The 20,310-nt window shown below is 34.2% G+C and overlaps 2 protein-coding genes across 3 annotated transcripts; both read right to left on the minus strand.

Annotated features, from left to right (window-relative positions):
• Window positions 1-1,204: 1,204 nt before the first annotated feature.
• AUG3 (HAUS augmin-like complex subunit) lies at window positions 1,205-6,217 on the minus strand. 2 transcript variants are annotated; one of them, XM_079003760.1, is made up of 19 exons: window positions 5,836-6,217; window positions 5,410-5,446; window positions 5,017-5,120; window positions 4,743-4,938; window positions 4,559-4,625; window positions 4,350-4,453; window positions 4,166-4,250; window positions 4,006-4,060; window positions 3,705-3,836; window positions 3,513-3,582; window positions 3,282-3,339; window positions 3,065-3,120; window positions 2,801-2,953; window positions 2,591-2,702; window positions 2,353-2,494; window positions 2,109-2,184; window positions 1,903-1,998; window positions 1,602-1,768; window positions 1,205-1,473 (listed from the first exon to the last, which is right to left on the minus strand). In XM_079003760.1, the coding sequence occupies exons 1-18, from the start codon at window positions 6,009-6,011 to the stop codon at window positions 1,637-1,639; spliced, it is 1,851 nt and encodes a 616-aa protein (XP_078859886.1). In that variant the 5' UTR covers window positions 6,012-6,217; the 3' UTR covers window positions 1,205-1,473; window positions 1,602-1,636. The 2 variants fall into 2 exon arrangements, with proteins under 2 accessions (XP_078859886.1, XP_078859885.1); XM_079003759.1 differs by lacking the exon at window positions 1,205-1,473 and having other exon boundaries at window positions 1,475-1,768.
• Window positions 6,218-6,865: 648 nt separating this feature from the next.
• On the minus strand, window positions 6,866-8,797 carry LOC145055437 (uncharacterized). Its single transcript, XM_079003761.1, has 5 exons — window positions 8,319-8,797; window positions 7,909-8,069; window positions 7,725-7,755; window positions 7,395-7,497; window positions 6,866-7,281 (listed from the first exon to the last, which is right to left on the minus strand). Exons 1-5 carry the CDS (start codon window positions 8,637-8,639, stop codon window positions 7,175-7,177), a joined length of 723 nt encoding a protein of 240 aa, XP_078859887.1. The 5' UTR covers window positions 8,640-8,797; the 3' UTR covers window positions 6,866-7,174.
• Between the last annotated feature and the right edge of the window lie 11,513 nt (window positions 8,798-20,310).

Consider the following 20,310-nt stretch of genomic DNA (forward strand, 5'->3'; position numbering starts at 1 on the left):
TAATACTTAATACTTTATTTTGTTTCTTAATATAGAAGTTGCATTTAATGTAACATATAAATTATAAATTTCTTTTAATATATAAATACAATGTATATGACATTAATTTTATATGAAATATAAATTAATAAATAAAAGTAATTAGTTGCAAAGCTTTCAAAAGTTAAAAAGCAATGTTGTGGGAAATTCCACTGCAAATGCTATATTTGTTACATTTGCAAGTCATCTAGATTAGAACGAGAAATTATCATGTAGTGTTTGGTGTGTTTGAAATATTAAGCATAAAATGGCTTTGATAATATAACTTTATCCGTTTAATTTGAATGTTGTGTCGTGTTAATTTGTTTATTTAAACAAGTAGAGATCTCTTACCTAAACTTGATTATATTGTTCCAAGTTTATGATTTAGGTTTTATTCTTTAGACCTTGTAAATGCATAATCTCATGTCGGGTTAAAACAAAAAACGGGTTAAACTAATTTAACCCTAACTTTATATGTATAGTTTTTATGTGATGTTGTGCCAACCTTTTTACTTAAAAGGGTTGAAATCTCTTACCAAGACTTGTTTATTTTGTGTCGGATTAACAAGTCAAATTGGTTTTTATCGACCATAACTCTATAACCTAGATCAACATGTGAAAGGCTTACAAGTCATATTTAGTCCATAATTACCATAACTTATTATTTAGTCCATAGTTATCATAACTGATTATTTTATTTTTCTTTTATTATTATTTTTTAAAAAAATTAACTTGTTATATTAATTTATCATTTCAAATGTATATTTGTACATAAAAAATCATTAAATTAATATTTTTAACTAAGTTTTACATTATAAAACAAATTAAAGAAATACAATAATATAAGTTGATATATTTTAAAATATTGACTGACATCAATATAAAAATAAGTACTTAAGTATGATATATTTTGGTCCACTGCAAAACTTAAATGAATCGTAATAATAGTTTTAAATGAATAGAGGTAGATGAAACATAACACAACTTAAATGAATCATGAGTCTCATGACATATATCGTATCAAATTGAATCATGGCAAAATAAATGAATCATAACATATATTAATGAATGATGACAATACATTATTTATAATAAAAAAATGTGACATATATATGTAAATATATGTAACTAACGAATCATAATATACCTTAATGAATAATACGTGAGCTTAATTAACTGATCCTGATTTCTAAACTTGTGTTATGTATCATTAAATTCCACTCGTGACTTAAAACGAAAACTGTCTAGAGTGTCAACGCATACATCATTGTAATCTTATTAATTATTATCATGACACATATATCCATCCAATATGACATCTCTTTTGGAAACATCATTTATGCAACTCATGGTTTAAAAATATAGATGTGACATTAAATGATAAATGTGCACATTATATACAACTTGAAATTCAGTCGTAGGTGTGTGAAGACAACTACAAGTCTGGTTGATCTGAAAAAAAAAATTCCCCATTGGTTAAATATGATCTTTTCAAAATTAACGTGACAACATAAAGTTGGAAGATTTTTAATACATGAATCAAACCAACACATTACAGGAGAAAAAACAAAAATACATACATTGACGATTGTTTGTAATTGTAGGAGTATATAATTCATGATGCTTGCAAAGCCCTAACACGTGCTGTTAGTTCCCTGACTTGGTTTTTCAAACGTTCCGGATTACAAAAGAAATCCACAAATACCTGCCTTTGAAGTGCCATTTCTTGAGAGTGATGCTTCACAATCTGTCACAGAAAATACATATAACACATGTATCATATCATTAATAATTTAATATGCCTCTCAAAACGCTAAAAGGTGTTTGTTTTTTTTTCTCATTTACTGAATTAATCATAAATGGTGAATGTTTGTTTTTTACCTCGTTCTTCTTGCAGTGTTCGAGTGTTACTTCTTCCACTGCAGCTGACAGCCTGGCATTCACCTTTTCCATCTCATCCAGCTCTTTCATTAGAGTCTAAATCCATTTTCATAATATCGGATTAGACACTATGATTAGTAACAAATATTTTTAAAATTAAAAAAAAAAAAAAAAAAAAAAAAAGGTTTGATAAATCAATTGCATACCCGTGGTGTCAAAATCGGCTGTGCAGTGGTGGAAGATGCAAATAGTAACTGTTGCAAATTTTGGATAAGAGTGCACCTGTAATAATAAAGACAAACAAAAACAAAAGGTGTATTGTATTGGATTCAGACTACTAAGACTGATAAAAAAGCTTTTAAGTTTTTGTCCCAAACCCAAAAAGGTTGTTATGCAAAAAAGACATAAATGCCCGTCGAATATTATAGGCTTGGAAAGCTTTTAACTTACAACTCATTAATGCATCTGCTTCTATCTTCAGGAAGGGCATTGTCTAAGTCGGATTGCAGGGCCATCAGGTCAGATTGGAGGCTGGAGATCTGCTGCACCAGTCCTGGTGCTGATACATATGTCGACAAACCCCCTTGAACATCTAATAAATAAATAAATAAATAAATACGTAATCAAGTTTATTTGACAGTTTTATTTATAAAAAAAAAAAAAAAAAAAAAAAGGAGTGTAATTTTACTTGAATGGATGCTCAGAAGGTCTCTGACACCATGTAAAAACGTATCTCTGTCATCAACAGCTCCTTGTTCTTGTACATCTGATGCTGCTTGAATTAACGCCATGCAACGACCCTAAAAATTTGTAAATAAAATATATTTATATGTTAAATACAAAGTTTTGAAATTATCTTTATGATAATAAAGATTAGCAAATAGTAAGTAGTACATACAACTCGGCCTTTGGTTGCGGATAGATAACCATGCAGCTCTGACTCGATAACTTTGAGTAATGAAAAGGCTCCAAGAATTGTCTTTTTTTCAAATTGGCATGCTACTTTTAAAAACTGATGTCTTGCAAGCTGGTTAATTAGATGACTTATGAACTGCAAAATAAAGAACAACAAATACATCAAGAATGTGATGATTGAAATAACAATTAGAAAAAAAAAATTTAAATCATGTTATTTATGGTATAAGTTGAAAGAGGTATATACCGCTTTCTGACGTTGGATATAATATTCTTGTCGCATAACCTTTAGATCATAATCACCTGCATTAAAGATTAATTTATATTCATCATATTCAAAAGATAAATTATAGTTTTCATATATAATCATCAAAAGCATGTTTAAATATTTTAATAAATAATATATATATATATATATATATATATATATATATATATATATATATATATATATATATATATACCTTGTAGAATGTACGTGTCTTGTAGTTGAGCTAGCTCCCAACATAGATCAGGAATAGTCTGGAAAAAAAGGGAATGGTATCTATATTCTCAAAAAGCCAAATAAATATCATGTAGAAAAGTAGAGGAAAAATACTCAGTGGCATATATATATATATATATATATATATATATATATATATATATATATATATATATATATATATATATTAAGAAACATATAAAGTTTAAACCTCAGATAATAACTTGTCTTCTCTGGTATGTAGATTTGAAAGCTCTCCAACCAATTCTACATGCTTTCTCCTATTAAAACAATGTAAGAAGCATATATATATATATATATATATATATATATATATATATATATATATATATCATATTATGTATGTATGTTGACATAACATAGAAGAATAGTGATATTATACCTAAGTGAATGAAGATCAAGGTGAATATGAGCTTCATCTGAAGTCACTTGACCTTTAAGTGCCAACAGAATAGCTTGCTGCTTTGCATTCTCAACTTGGGCTTCAACCCACTGCCTTTCACTCGTTCCAAATCTGCATATCACACATTTTTAAGTTCTCATCATCTTTTACAAACAAGTGAGCATACTTTTGCTTTTTAATTATCCAAAACAGGTTGTAGATTAACATATACATCTGCTACTGTGTTCTGTTTTCACTATCTTTGGAAAATATAACACATGTTTTTATTAACTTGACATACATGGAGCGAAGCCTCTGCAATTCTGATACGCGTTGATGTTGCGATTTTTGAGAGTCTACCACAAAAAAATCAATTAATTAAAGTCTTGTATGCGATCACTATAAAGAATGAAATTGAAAAAATTAAAATATCAAAAAAACTCAGTGCAATTGAGAATCACCTCGCACTAAGGTATTGGAAATGTCATCAAGATTGACCCATGAACATTTGGATTTTCCCTCCTCTGCTACCAATCGATAAGGACCCTGAATCAACATATAAGATACTTTTATACAAAAGCTACACATTGTAGAAACAAACATATAGATATATCCACTGAAAAAAAAAAGTTGTATAGTTTTTACCGTATCTAGTTGCTTAACAAACCATTGATTTAACTCTTTCATGCACAATGAATCAACAAGCAAATATGGATGAAAGTCTGAGTATGCCAAATAGATGCCATCTTCTGCATATCAGCAGATCAAAACCCATGAAGAAATGAGATGGTTTCAAATTTTAATGTCTTAAGGTCAATCAACAAAAAAAGACAAGTATGAAAAGAACATAGTACCATCTCCTGAATGGAAGTGAGCCAACTCTTGTGCTGTAGAAGCAATCCGTCCAAGAACTGCATTCATCTTAAGTTACAATAAAACAAGTTTGAGAATTACATTTGACTATTGAACTATTGAAGTAAGTCAAAGTATTTCTTGGAAATCATATTAACAGTTTAAAATGTGAAAGGAAGAATGTACCTCTAAGTTTCTGGCTGAAAGGCTATCATCTATGGTAGTGAGTAGTCCGTTTACAGCAGATGTTGATGCAACTCTTGCCCTTTTTCCTTGAATCAAAGCTGAAGCCTGTGTACTGAGCATGTCATATTGAGACTGTAGATGCCCAAGTTGTCTTTGCAGCTCCATGGCTTCTGTTTTAAAGGCTAAAGTAGCATCCCTTTTGAAAAAAACCTATTTTTCAGGATTATCATTTTTAACAAAGTAAAAATACGTGAAAGAATGTAGGTAGATTTACCTTATTTCTTTTAGTCCTTCTTCAGCTCCAAAAACTGCCTCCTGATTGTCTCTCCTTGTTGAAAAGGCTGATATGCTTTCATAAGCAAAATCTAGGTCTTCCCCCTACAAAAAACAAAAGTATTATTAAACGCTATGCAACAGTTACATTATACATTTATATGTAACTGGTTTACTTTATCTGATGCAAAAAATGATGCGATTTTCATCTTAGATTTGTAAATCTTTTTATTAGCTTTAGTTCTGCTTATACAATCTAACCCTTGTTTGCTTCTTGTTCCAGGCAAACCTGTTGTATCTATTTTGAACCCTAAAAGTGTTCTCTGACCATATCTAATTCCAGAAAAGTAATAACATTATAGCTATAATCATCAAAAGTAAGCCTGATGATTACCTCCAAAAGCTTTCCATCTTGTATAAATTGTTCATACCTGGATGATAAAACAGATATAATTGTTAGCATATGCCCTATGCATAGATTAAACATATTTAGATCCTATATATTCTAAGAAGAAACTTAGTGGCATATAATTGACATGTTTGCTTTGAAGATATATAATCCATGCCGCATGGGATTCACAAGATTGCATCGCTAAAATGAGTCCCCAAACTTGGAGCCATGTATTCTTAAGTGATCAATAGGGTAAATTACATTGTAGGATTTAGCCCTAAAACCGTTCAAGTCTTACAACTATGAATTTGATCTTTCAACATTCTAGGAAGTGATCCGAGAATCATAATCAGCTAGATACTTAAACATTAATACATAAATATAGATAAAACAAACATACATTGCTGTCTAGAGAGAGAGAGACGTAACTGGGAAAGTTCAGAAGCGGAGAGGACGTTGGAGGGACGGAGGCTGGAGCACAGCCAATCGAGTATAGGACGAGCATCTTCGTACTGAAAAGGCCATTCAAAGCTGTCTGGATCAAGTGCCCCATGACCTTCGTACCCCAATTCACCCAACAATGAACACAGTCTCGCCCCACTCATCTGCTGCTTCCTGTTTTCAGTGAATGAAATGACCAAAATTATTCACAATTGGAGCCCTGGGGATGATCAAGGCTGCAGATCAGATCATAGATGCCGTCGAAACGTTCACCGTTTGAAATTGTTGTTCGGATGAGAAACTTTGAACGATGGAGAGAGGGTTTGGCGCCGGCCAGAGTTTCTGAATCGTGAAATTGAACGAAGATATGTTTTTTAAAACCCGGTAGTTTGGTTTGATTCTGAATTGACCCCTCAACCTACAAATAAGAGTAAATTACAGATTTAGTCCCTCACGTATTTTAAGTTCTACAGGTTTAGCTCAAAGTTTAGTTAGTTTGTTGCTCAACTGAAATCCTTGAATCCTTGATAGTTAACCACCACGCTCATCACATACAAAATCAAAACTCTAACTTGATTCAATTGTAAATATGAAATTTTAGACAAAACTCAAGCCAATGTCTAATCTAAATCAAGTTCTAAATAAAAATCCCACATATAATCGCCAAATTCAAGTCAAAAACTATAAACATAAATGAACAAGGGAGGCAAAACTAAGGGTGCTGCAATAACAATACAATCAGTCGATAGGATTAGGAAAAAATTTATCCGAATTACTTACATGAAGACGTAAATGAGAGTGGTTCTCTTGAAGTTTAGAAAAATGAACAAGAAAACAAATAAAAAGAAAACGAGCAAGAAGATTGTGAGAAACCCATCAAAGCATTAATTAATTAAAATATTTCATTATTAAGCAACTAAAATAAATTTTAATCAATTTAACAGTTACAGTAATTTTTAGTCATGGTGTCTCAAAAATTCAATAAGCTTTTCCACCGAATATAAATATACAAAAAGACTGAAAACGAATTTCTTTCAGTTTTCCGCTAATCAAACTGTAACATATTTCAAAGTATTCATATACAAATTGATACGCACCAAAGTGGTCAGAAAATTTCAAATCCAACACAACCACATGATTTTATCGATGTTTTAAGTAACAAGTATCTAATAATATCGATGTCGTTGCTTAATATAACCAAGACTTTTAAAGCTCTATTAAGTCGGTCTTTATGCATTAAGTCCGAAAGAAGCACCCGATACATAAGTAGTGTCTCAATTAAGCCCATTAAGTCAAAAAGAAACAGTTGTTGTGATGATGATATAGTTTACTCGCTGTCACTGGAGGAAAGATATCGCTTTGCATCAAATGATTGATTTCTTGAGGGTGAATCAGGTGCTGTAAACTGCATTCCTCCATTCATAGGTGCAAAAGCTGTTTCATTGCATATAATAAAATTTTTCAGTATGACTAAAGTATAAACTTTGTAGGCAAATTTCTTGGGAGAATTTTATAAATAAATAAATGAAAATTCAATAAAGAATAACCTCTATCTCTCATTCTTCTCTCCCGGTCAAATTCAAACTTATCTCGGATCACGCCTGCCTTTTCCACTGTATCTCCCCGCCTATTTCTATCAAAACCATGATTCTGTTTTTCCAAATTCAGCCCAATTTTAGTAATTTCATAAACAATTTATATGGTCAAGCATATATAAGTTAAGGCCCTGTTTATTTTTTCACCCATTAAGTGTTGTCTACTAGATAAATGATGTTTAAACGATCCTTTATCCAGACATCAATCAATGAAAAAAAAAATGAACAGGGCCTAAGACCTGTCACATAGGAAGCAATAGTATGCAACATAACATCCAGTACCTTCATGTCCTCAACATGGGGTTGCTTTCTTCTGCAAACAGAATTGAAAAATAAATGGTTAAATACAAAGGAAGGAGAAAACACAAATTTTTGATGCATTAACTAGTTAGAATTTTCGAAGTGTAATGATGTAATAGGAAGAAATGAAGGTCAGAATTTTGCATTTAACCGAAAAGTAGGAAACCTGTAAGGTGAAAAGTCTTCATCATCGTCTTCAGCAGAGTCATAGCTTGCACGTTCTTGACCATGTTTCTTGGAATAACCCTCGTCCCAGTATATCCTCTCCCAATTCTCTCTAAGCTCCTGATATAGTTCCATGTACTTTTTGCACCAGGGCTCATGCTCCTTCATTGAAACATCAAACAATAAGCACATCCATCCATGGTGATATAACTTACACAATCCAAAAAATGTTCGATGGATCAAAGTTTTACAAATGAGTTCATTTCCTAGGAATATGATCATATGAAGAGTATTCGCTATTAGGTTTTGCCTATATGCTAATCGCAGATAGATAATTATACCACGACTCAGTATTTACAGAATTAGGGAGATACATATCGGAAAATCAAAGTGGTTAAGAGAGAAACTAACCGATTCTTTGAGAACGAGGCGAGTGCGGCGCATAAACTGTTCACGGAGCTGCTTACGACGTTTGTTAGGGATGTTGTCCCTGGGTATAACGAATCTCTCTCGAGGCGGCACGTTTTCTCCGATTTCGTGCATTTCACCATCGACGACCCACCATTCAGATTTGTCATCGGTTTTCCTCATGACTGCCGGAGTGAATTTTGACCGCCTACGGGTTGGAGGAGAGGAGGCGGCCGCGGCGAGAGCTCTCGTTGATTGTAGTTGAGAGGCAAGCGGCTGGAAACATTGGAGAGATCTCCGGCACCGCCGTGCAAGTGAAAGCATTCGAATAGTAAACGGAAGGCGAAAGGCTTGTTCCCGACCGTAGTGTCGCCGTGTCAGTGAAGAGTGAAGACCGAAGAGAACGCTGCCTGCAACCGGAGTTTCTTCACAGGGTCGTAGCTGATGTAATTCAAAAGATCGAGGGTTTAGTGTAAACTGGTAAAACTTAAAAGATAGGGTCTGAATAAATAAAGCATAAATACTTCAATTTCAATATGTATCATGTTTTTATTAATTTTAATAAAGACTAAACTCCACAAATGATGTGGTATTTGTCAATGGTCCAAAACTTTTATTTTACTGCGTCTTTGGTTCAATCTGTTCTGATTATTTTTAAAATGACGGACATGTCCCTGTGAATATGATTTTTTATTTTTTCTTGTTTGTTTTTCTGATTTAAAAAAAAAACAAGAAAATAAAAATAAAAATAAAAATCTCTCTCTCTCTAAAACAAAAAAATAAAAATAAATTTCTCTCTCTCTCCGTTCCCGCACCACCTAAACCGCGGTGGCGATGTTGTGTTTCTGGTAGCGGTTCCTTCCCCGCTCCGCTCCCTGTGGCCTAACGTTCAGATATCTCCAGAAAAATCATATTATTTTAAGAAAATTCACGATTAAGTCGTAATTTTTTTTAATATACTAACCCAATAAATCATCAAATTTCTTTATTATAGTCCTTTTTTATTTGTCAGTAATTAGACCAAATCCTTAATTTTCCCAAAATAATGAGATATTTTTCTACATATTATTTTAAAATTTGTATACAATGTATAAACATATTTTTATATATGTTTTAAGTAATTTTATGTATTGTTATATGTATTTTACGTATTTATGTATTTTTTTAAGTCTTTAAAGCTTTTTATATAGTTTTTATTTTTATTTTTATGTATTTTAAAGGTATAAACGTATTTTTACGTGGTTAGTTCCAAATGCACCAGTTAAGCATCTCAATTGGTAAAAGACCTACTTAGTTGTTGTTTTTTTTTCTATCAAGTCCTGAATTGATAAAGGATACCGAATGGATAACGAGAATTGTATTTATACAATATTGACAATATATATTATTTCTTAAGGTTATTGTCAATATAGTCCAACAATGTTTTGTATATTGGTTTAAATGGTCCCTCATGATTATTTTTTGCCTTTGAATGGTACGAACTTATGTTTTACCGGTTAATTTCATACATTTATCCATTTTTTAAGGTTACACTGTCTTGTTAACTGTCAACTAAGCAGGTAAGTCAACAATGACTCAGTGGTGAATCGACTCATCGTTGACATGTAAGCCAATAGTTATTACGCCCATTTACTTCCACCCACCCTCCAACACACATCTGTCATTGATCTTTGCACATCTTTGGAATCTATTTTCTTCTCCATTCGCCATGCTTCTATCCCGCCAGCAAGTGATCCCCCAAACCACCAACAACACCACCATAGTCCCGACTCCCACCATAAATCGAAGTTATTTGTCTTTTGAGCACAAGTACAACCTTAAAATCAATGAACACAACGAACCCATAAATCATCATCTTCGTTTCACCATTTTCGATCTACCATGTTCATCTTTCAAGAACACTTGAATTTGCTGCAACACAGTTCTTATTATGATGCTTTCATGAAACACATTCACTAGCAAAAAAAGATGAAATTTCCCAGCTGCTCTTGATTCTAAAGTTGAGATCGTAAAATAGCCCCCTATTTTGGACATTTCCATTAGAATCATCGAAAAGAGAATGAGTAAGATCTTCAACACGACTCACTGGATCACGGATTGGGCTCACGATCCATGAGATGTTTATTGGGACAATTTATTAATGCCTTTCATGGAACTCAACATTTGAAGAGTGTTAATGGTTGGTGTCTTCATCGGTCTTACTTTCTTCTTCATGATTCCTACAGCATCTGTTCAAACTTTGGCCAACATTAAATCAATCGAGAAAGTTGTTCCGTTTTTTAAACCAATTATCAATGCGTAAGTGGATCTGAACCAAATATTGATATTTTTTTGTGAAAGTTGAATTGTTGAATGAAGTTATTCGTAATGGTATCATTGCAGTGGATCTATTTCTTTCTGGGATCGTGTTAACCATTTAAACCAATATACTAAATATTATTGGGCTACAGTGATAATAACTTTTTTTTTTGAATTGAATGACTATTTGAACGTAAATAAATGACTATTTTACCCTCATGTCTAAATTTGACGAATAAGAAATGACTATTTATTTAATATTCATAATAAATTAAAATTGTATATTTTTCATATTTTAAATTAAAAAAAATGTTTAGTAACTTAAATTTAATACAATTTTAATATAAGTTCTAACAATAAAATTTAATTCAAACAATTAGAATTTACATATATAATAGAAAAACAAAAATTGTAACAAGTAGTTGAAAATTGTACAATATTATATACCACAAAATACATGAGTTTATAAAGGCAAGTCCTTACACATAGTATATAATACTGAAAAACTCATCGTGTGTGTATATATATATATATATATATATATATATATATATATATCTTCAACATCTTCTTCATTGCCTATAGTTTAATGAAAATCGGTATTATACCTTTAGAAAAAACCTGAATTCATAAGACCTCCCAAAAGATCACTGCTCATGAAACTTTTCAAGTTTCACTGCTTCACTTCTGAACTATCAAATTCAAGTTCAAGTGTAGCACCCGGTTCCTGGTACGTAAATGTTATCTGAGTATTTCCTTTCTTTTAGCCTTAGACTCGGCGAGTCATAGGTCCGACTCGCCGAGTCGATGCGGGACCCAGGACACGTTTAAGTTGGCGACTCGGCGAGTCCATATCTGGACTCGGCGAGTCATAGCTGTTGGATGAAACCCTAAGTTTCAGGGGTTTGCACCCTATTTAAAGGACTTATCAGCCCCAAGCCGGCCCCCATTGACCCTTAAAGCCCTGTATCTCTCGTTCTAAGCTATTCTTTGAGAGTTTGAGGTTAGTGTGTGTGTTTTTAAAGGTTTGGAAGGAGGAAGGAAGTAGATCCAGAAGAAGGGAAGCCATCCAGGCATTATTTGTGTTCTTCCAGCAGTTCCTTTGAGGTATAACCCGTTTTCCCCTTGATTCTATGCTTAAAACTTCATTTGGGTCCTTCTTGGTCAAATCCCCAAGCTTGTATGTGCATTGTATGTCGTAATAAGATGTTTGGCCTCTGGATCTAGGCAAGATTGAGCTCCAGGAGCTCAGATCTGTTAGCTTTATGGCCCCATGTTGCTTGTTAGCCCTAGATCTACCCTTTTGAGACATTTTGAGCCCTAAAATCCATATTGGTGAATATCCACACGTAAAGTTGGAAACTTTACGTGTGATTCGTGTCCTAGAAGTCCAGATCTGTGAATGGCATGGACTGGAATCGAGCAAATCTGTGTATTTAGTGGATGCATGGCAACGACTCGGCGAGTCGTTCATATGACTCGGCGAGTCTGTTCGCGAGTCTCCGAGTTTGTCCCCTTTTCGTAGTGTCGAGTGAGCAGTGAGTCACGGGGTGTGACTCAGTGAGTCGGAAGCTTAACTCATCTATGGAGGTACTCGGCGAGTCAATGCTCTGACTCGGCGAGTTCAAGGCAATCTCCTTAGATCAAGAACAGACTCGGCGAGTTGTTCATACAACTCGGCAAGTCTCAGCATAAGTGTTCTTCGGATGAAGATGGACTCGACGAGTTGTTCATACAACTCGGCGAGTCTTAGCATCAATGTTCATCGGATGAAGATGAACTCGACGAGTTGTTCATACAACTCGGCGAGTAGGATGAAGGACTTGAATATTGGTTAAGAAGGTAAACCCGTCGAGTCGTCGCCTAACTCGACGGGTAGGATCGGGATTCAGGGCAGTCGTTTGGATAGGGACTCGGCGAGTTGGAAAGCCAACTCGGCGAGTCGGGTCAACTGAAAGTTGACTCTGACTTTGACTTAGGGCATGGTCAGGGGTAAAATGGTCTTTTACCCAAAGGTCAGTGCGCAGTGTTTGATTGGGTATATTGTGGGAATTGCAGCCGGATGATTTCCGGAGCAGCAGCAGTAGGCAGTCAGTTCCCGATCAGATCAGCAGCTACTTCGAGGTGAGTTACCTTCTAGTAGCGGTGGGTCTAAGGCGACAACGCCGACCCACCAGTAGGAGACGTATGGTAGATGATTGTCTTTGTGATATCATCTAGGTTTACTACTACCTGATATGTTATATGCTAGCATGATACGTTGTATGTGATAGTAGTCGAGTTCGGTTGTTAGGACCGACGGGTAGTCAGCACCCCAGAATGGCTTGACATGGGTAGTCAGCACCCCAGAATGGCTTGACATGGGTAGTCAGCACCCCAGAACGGCCGTACCGGGTAGTCAGGCACCCCAGAATAGCCTGGCAGTATGTATGTTACGTGTATGTATGGTATGTGGTACGACGGGGGAACTCACTAAGCTTTGTGCTTGCAGTCTTCAGTTTTGGTTTCAGGTACCTCCTCAGCTAGGGGAAAGGAGCCGGCGCGGTACCAGCATGTCACACACACACTCTCCGGTTTCCACATTTACGAGCTTCACTGGGATTTGTACTCTGATATTTTGATTGAATGTATGAATTGGCTTTTAGACATGGTTCACTTGTGTTATGATTTGATCAAACAATGTTTTTTTAGTTTTTAACATTTTCTAAAGTAATGTTTTTAAAACGAAATTTTTGGTCATGAAAATTGGGTCGTTACATCAAGACAATCGAATTGATAAGTATACATTCAAATCCAAGAACCAGAAAAGAAAAAAAAAAACAGAGGCTAGGTTCTGCATCAACGGTTAACGGAAGAAAAAAGAAAATCAAAACCAAGAAGAAGAAGAAGAAGAAGATCTTGAGGCGTTTCTTAGAAGAAAAAAAAAACACAGAACCATGTTTCTGCATCTATTCAGAGAAGGAACATAAAAAATCGAGGAGGTTTTGTTGCTTACCTGAGAAAGACGATGATGAGGCAGAGATGGTGACGCAAGAAGGGTATGAGCAATTTCAATGGAAGGTGCCTGGTGTGTTCTGTGATTTTTATGATCGACTGTATTAGGGGAAAGGGAAAAGGGCAAAGGGCAAATATGTGAAGTAATCCCTAGGACCGAGTCAGCTGCAATCTGATCAAGGACCCGGTCATACCTTGGGGTCAATTATTACCGACCGAATCAACACTTTTGGGCTTTACCAAACGGGCTGACCGGACCGAGTCAGCCAAAATTGCTGACCCGGACCCAGTCAGCTCAGTATCAAACAACCCCGGAGTCCGAAAAACTAGTATAAAATTATGAGTTGTTCATGCATTAATTCCATTAAGTAAATAAGAAAAATCACCTTACATTCCCGCATTTCTTCCATTCACCCTTCCATGATAAGGTGAATCAAACAGGAGAATGACGGAATCTACCGCTGCGTTACTACACCTATATGAATATTGAATCATGTGTGGCCATTGTCGGTGTTCTATCCATCCAGATAATATTCCTCACTCTTGCAACCTAGGTAACCGCTGCGTTCGTTCGTCTCCATCTCTCACACAACTCATATCCCTCCAACTTATGTGTTTACTCGTTGTTTATGTTTCCGATTTTATCTATCGCACTTTGATAAAGTGATCTAGAGATATATCGTTAAACTTTATGCATGCTGTGAAACTTGAAATTGATCTGGATATACTCATATTGCTAAACACTTTAGTTGTTATATGTAATGATCCATTGTATATTGATTACTTTGATATGAAATTCCATGTATCTTTCAGCATATAATGTTTCCCATGGATGAAATTAACTCATTCCAGGCTTCACTAAGAACACTGAAAAACCAGACTATTACACGATGGTAATGCTCAAGTTTGCTTATAGTTCTTCTGGTCATGCTTATGTAGGAATTCTTAGCTTTTATCAGCCGTATAGGTGCCTCTTTTATATGTGGGTGGTGGCTAGAATTTCATAGATGATGGCGTTTATGTCTTTGGCACAACCTGTGACAATGACGTTTATACCATTGTCACATTTTTGGACGTAACAAAACTTGCAATTTTTGTGTTATGTTTTGTTATGTCGAGAGAAAGGAAATGACATGAAGTGATAGGTATTAGTGTACGCATCCAATTTAATTAAGTCGAAAGAACACAATTTGATACATACACCAACTATTTTAGAAAAGTCAACAGAGAGGAAACAACTGGGGCTGGAGAATTGGTAACGTCAAATAATAGGCTTCCATGAACCTTCCTTTTGATACCATCTTCATGATGAACTTCTTCAAGATCAGAAACGGCCACACCACCACCACCACCCGTGATCTTGATCGGAGCTTATTTCCCAACCGGATTGTGGCGGCCGACCTCCTCCTCAGCCTGCAGCGTGGGCGGCACCACCCCACCATGGTGGTGGAGCAGGCAAACACAGAGCTTGTAATGGCTCCTCTTTTAAACATGGCTGAATATATTGCTTTTATATGCAGAAACGTTAACTTTATAATAGGCCTAACAAGTGGCCAATTTTCTTCCTAATCATTAGGATTTACTTTTGGTTTAATTTATTTAATTTTGGAAATCTTGTATCCAATCTATGCGTGTCACTAAACTTACGTGGGAGACAGCGAGATGACCATTGAGACACATGAAGAGTTCTTGAGAGTGACTTTTAGGCTTTTAGCATACGCAAAATTTGGACAATGGGTTGATTTTAGTAATTTTATATTTAATGGATAAACTAAATAATTAGATTATTTAAAATACAATAAGTCGAAAATCTTCTAAATCATTTTATCCAAAATCCATATATATTTTATTATAGTAATGCATCTATTGTAAATATATAATACACTAATTCTTTAAAAAAGGTTTTGGACAAAATTTGTTTCTAATCCACCCAACATGTACATAATCATCCGTCACCCAACATATTTGCTCTACCACCTTAGTTTATAGGGAAAATTTTCATGGCGACTCGTCCAATAATTAATTGGTATGGTTACGTATGGACTTTTGTAAGTAAATAGCAATAATCTTGAATGATTTTTTCCCTAAATATTGCATCCAAAACTCATTCTTTAATACATGTCATAACATTCATTTGATTCAAAATCATAATGTTAAACCATAGTTAAATTATAAAAACCAACGGAAGTCTCAAAGTAAAATATAACATCAATGTGAATGTACAATCACGTCGCACCTTTCTGTTTCACACATGAACAATCTGGAAACTATTTAACCTAACAATGTAAGCATAAAACATAGTGACTTTCTCATTATACCACATATACAATGCAAACAACAACAAGCTTATGTACTTAACATACATACCAACTAAAGGCTCCCCGTCATCATACAATTGTAGGCTCTCGACCATCAAACAAACTATAGGCTCTCAATCATTTTGCAACCTATAGGCTTTCAGTCATCATACAAACTATTTAAACGAATGACGACGTTGACAATGGCAACGTTGGAAGTCCAGAAAAGTTTTCTTTTCCTAATGGAAAGGGATCGGCCAAGGTCAAACCATTTGACCGAATGGTAAAGAGAAAGACTGGGTCTAAGATAGTCTCATGCACCATTCCGAAAGAGTCTTTTTGTTTCTATTGCCAAGAGAAAGGGGCATTGGATGCGAAGCTGTCGTATCTACCTGAAGGATTGCAAGGATGGTCAAGTCAAAATGAATGACTCTATTTCAGATAAGTCCACTATTTAACTCTATTAAGTTCTTATTTATAGATTCTTAATACATGATGTGATAAGATTGTATTTTGATGTTTTGTAGGATCGAAGAAAAGAAATGAAGCTTAAAAGAAAGAGTAAGATGAGTCTGATCGCGAAGAGATGCATATCAATCACATGGCTCGATGATCAGAATTTTGAGATGCTGCTTAGGAGTTACGAGAGATTGCTTAGGAATATTTCGAAACATAGTTTTCATTTGAATTTTCATTGTAAGGACAAGTTTTCCGCATTTTATAAATAAAGAAAAAAAAATATTTTGACTTATTTTATGTTTCCTTGCAATGACAATTGTGAAAATTGGTGTTTATATATTGTTATCAATGTTGTAAATGGATTTGATTCTTAGTTATATCGTTCGTGGTAATGTCAAAAATTTACCAAATAAATAAAGATTCTTATCACCCAAGTTTCAATTAGACAAATGGAATCATGCAACTTGTATTGTGTGATAAATGAAAATCTTCATCTTTAGGAAATTAAGACTAATTCTTTGTTCACATGTAGATGTGAGTCAAGTGAAGGACTGAAGGATCTAATACACATTGATGTGCACTGGTTAGGTCCACCACAAAGAACGATAAGACTATTTGTCATAATTTACTAAAAGTTTGGTAAATATGGTTATGCTTATATGATTAAGTATAATTCCGACACCTTGGAAAAGTTTCAATATATAGCAGAACGAATAAGAAGAATCAATTAGGCAGAAAGATAAAAGTTTCTCCAGACTGAAAAGGAGAAGTACTTTAGTATCGTGTTTTATGATCATTATGGAACCATATCAAAATTGGTCCTCTAAGGACATCTTAGTGCATTCACATGACTAAGAAGAGGTATCGAGAATTGTTGAAATGGTTAAATCAAAAGGATGAGTCATACTTCGTTCCAAAATCGAGTTTTAGAGTTATACTCTAGTTACTCTAAGTTGTATCTTGAGTAACATATACTAAGTAGGTTTATAACACCTCATGAAATGTGGAGTAGAAATGTTCCTTACTCTTGCACATTTGAAATTGGTAAGTTGTGATGTCTTGGACAAAACAAAGATCAACTAAGACCAATTATATGAAGTGTTTTTCTTGATAAGAATCCAGACTAACTTTTGAATGTTTGTTTGTCGATAAATGTTCCTTGACAGAGAATCTTATATGTCAAGAGGTTAGTGGGAGCCTTAATGGTCTTGAATAGTTTTAAGAGCTAGTCGAGAGTAAACCTTTTAGTTATCACTAACATACGACTTGAGGTTGATAACCTATCATGTTGACATATTCTTGTTTCTGTGCCCATTCCAGTTAAGTTGACTATGCATGTGAGTTCTATAAGTTCTCATTTGATCGCATAAGGCAAAACACCATATCAATGAAAGTGCATAGATAAGTGTGGGTGAGCTGCTCAATAACTTGGAAGCAATGGTAGGCTCTTGTGCTTCCGGATGGCAAGAAATTGAGATTAAGCGAGTTCAGTCCATAAAATTTTGAATTTGTCATAAACCTTGTCTTTATGATAGTGGTTAGAAGTGACGAATTCACATGGATAGGAACACATACACCATAAAATCTAATATGTAAGAGGTTTCTCTCTACTTCATGAAAATGATTGTGAGGAAACACTTTCACAAGTAGATTTTAAAAGGATTGGAGTAAGCAGTTGTGGTAATTACGTTCTCAAATTCGAGTATGATTACAACATCCCTTTTCATAATTCGAATTGTGAGAAATGGCAAATAGTTTGAACATTTGGGACTTATCGCTATAAGTTCAGAAAATGTTTAGACACACACATAAGCTATCTATTGAAGGGTGTATGAGCTTTAAAAGTCTAGGAAAAGACTTACCAAAGCACCACATATAAGAAATTTGAACTTAGGTAAGAAAAGTCAATAGGTATTGATTTCTAGAAGTCCAGTTGATTTCTGGGTACATGTCAAAGCTAGTGGGAGCATAATCGTTATGCTGGTAAGAGCATAATTGTTATGTTGGTGGGAGCATGATTATTATGTTAAGTGTTGCAAGTTAACAATGCTATTTATAGGAAACAAAGTTCTAAATTTGCAAAGTCACGGAATTTGGAAATTGTTTCGCTATAGTAAGACTTAAGGGAGAGGGCATCAATAATTCATTTCGAATCTAAAGTTTAGATTGATATTTTAATAGAACTTCGTCATGAACGTATATGAATGTCATGTTGAAATGCTTCAACATAGTAAATTCTATATATGGGAATATTATAGCAAAAGACTGATCAAGTATCATGTCTTTATGTAAGACATTATGTATCGAATCCCATATGCTTCAGATATAGGATTGATCACATATGTTATAATATTCACTCGCTCTAATTTTCCAAATGCCTATGACATTAAGAAGGAAAAATGATCAGAACCAGATATGACTAAAATTATTAAACAACTGTCAAAGACAATCTAAGGTTTACCAAAGATTGGTTGCTTAGGACAGTTGGAAGTATAAGTAATGGATGGACCATATTGATATAATTATGAATAGATAGGATTCTATTTAGAATGGATAGTCATATGACAATTATGGAAATATTTCCATAATGGGAGTTGGATATTAAGAATCTATGTGTAAGTTAGAAACTTTTATGCAAGAAGTATGTTCAAGGAATGTACCTTGAGTGTGAGACTTCATCTTCATGGAATTGTTCTGTAATAAATCTCCAGTGGAATGTTTTGTAATATCATTGGCAAAGTCTCTATGACTTTGGTACCTTGACATTACAAAAAGGAACATTGCATGTAAGTTTAGACTTTAATATATTCTAGTAGTGGCAAGAATTTTGTATTCTTACACTTATAATAAGGATTAGGGAATTGTGTAATAAGCATCATTGGAAATGTGTTCAATTGATCTACTTCACAAAGGAAGGACCATAGATAAACATAGTGTGCATGCTTAGAGCATGGGATGACTATTGTTTTAATTCAAGTATTTAGTTGATTGATCGAAACATTATACAATGAGTAAGGTCTAATTAATATGGTGATTAAATAATAAGTGTTTTATTTACATTCAAAAGATTGAGACCATATTGGATTAGGTTATTCTTGTGTTTCACTTCGCATGTTTTACTTCCTGAATAACTAGGTTATTCAAACATCCACAGTTAATTATACTTTACAAGTAAGTAGTGAATTAGGACTATCATGAATTTGTCTGTAGATTGTCTAAGTGCTTAGACATAGCACAAGTTTGTTGCGGTGTTCATGAGTACTCCTGAAATAGGATTTGAGTATTGGATTAAATCATGCTCATTTGAATCACTTCATGGATTTTATCACGAGTGATTGTGAGATGATAATATCCTATATTCTTGAAATGGAGACATATGATTTGTTGTTTACAAGTAGGTTGCGCATTGATAATACGTAAACGTAACAATAACTTGATGTTATAAAACGAATTGTTGTGTGTGATTTGATGAATAAATAGTTCAAGCATATTAGTCAAAGTATATATGTTCCTTTTACCCTGAGGGATAAAAGCGATATTTTTGGGCCCCTCGATGATTTAGTGATGACACCCTAAGCGCTTAGCCAAGCATGGACTAGGTTGACGTGTTCAATTGTAGTTTGTAGTCAGTCATCATAAATTGGAAATCGGGAAACAACAAATGGACATAGAGAATGATTATAATCCATGTCTCATGTCCATACGATATCTTGTAGAACGGAGGAATATTTGATCCCTTATCTAAGGACATGTCACTGACTGGGTCAGAGTTCGACATCGGATTTTAGTAGCTATAATTTTCTAGTCAATTTAGTAATTATACTTGCAACTATAGTTATTAAACTTATCCAAGTGGGAGACTGTTAGATTAGGTGTCTAAGCTCATAACTTTAATTGGTATAAACTTGAATTGATAGTAGCAATGTCCTTTTGGGTTGCCTTCAAAC

The sequence above is a fragment of the Lactuca serriola genome, chromosome 5 (genome assembly GCF_051521515.1).
Source record: "Lactuca serriola cultivar US96UC23 chromosome 5, Lser_US96UC23_V15, whole genome shotgun sequence".
Taxonomy (NCBI): Eukaryota; Viridiplantae; Streptophyta; class Magnoliopsida; order Asterales; family Asteraceae; genus Lactuca; species Lactuca serriola.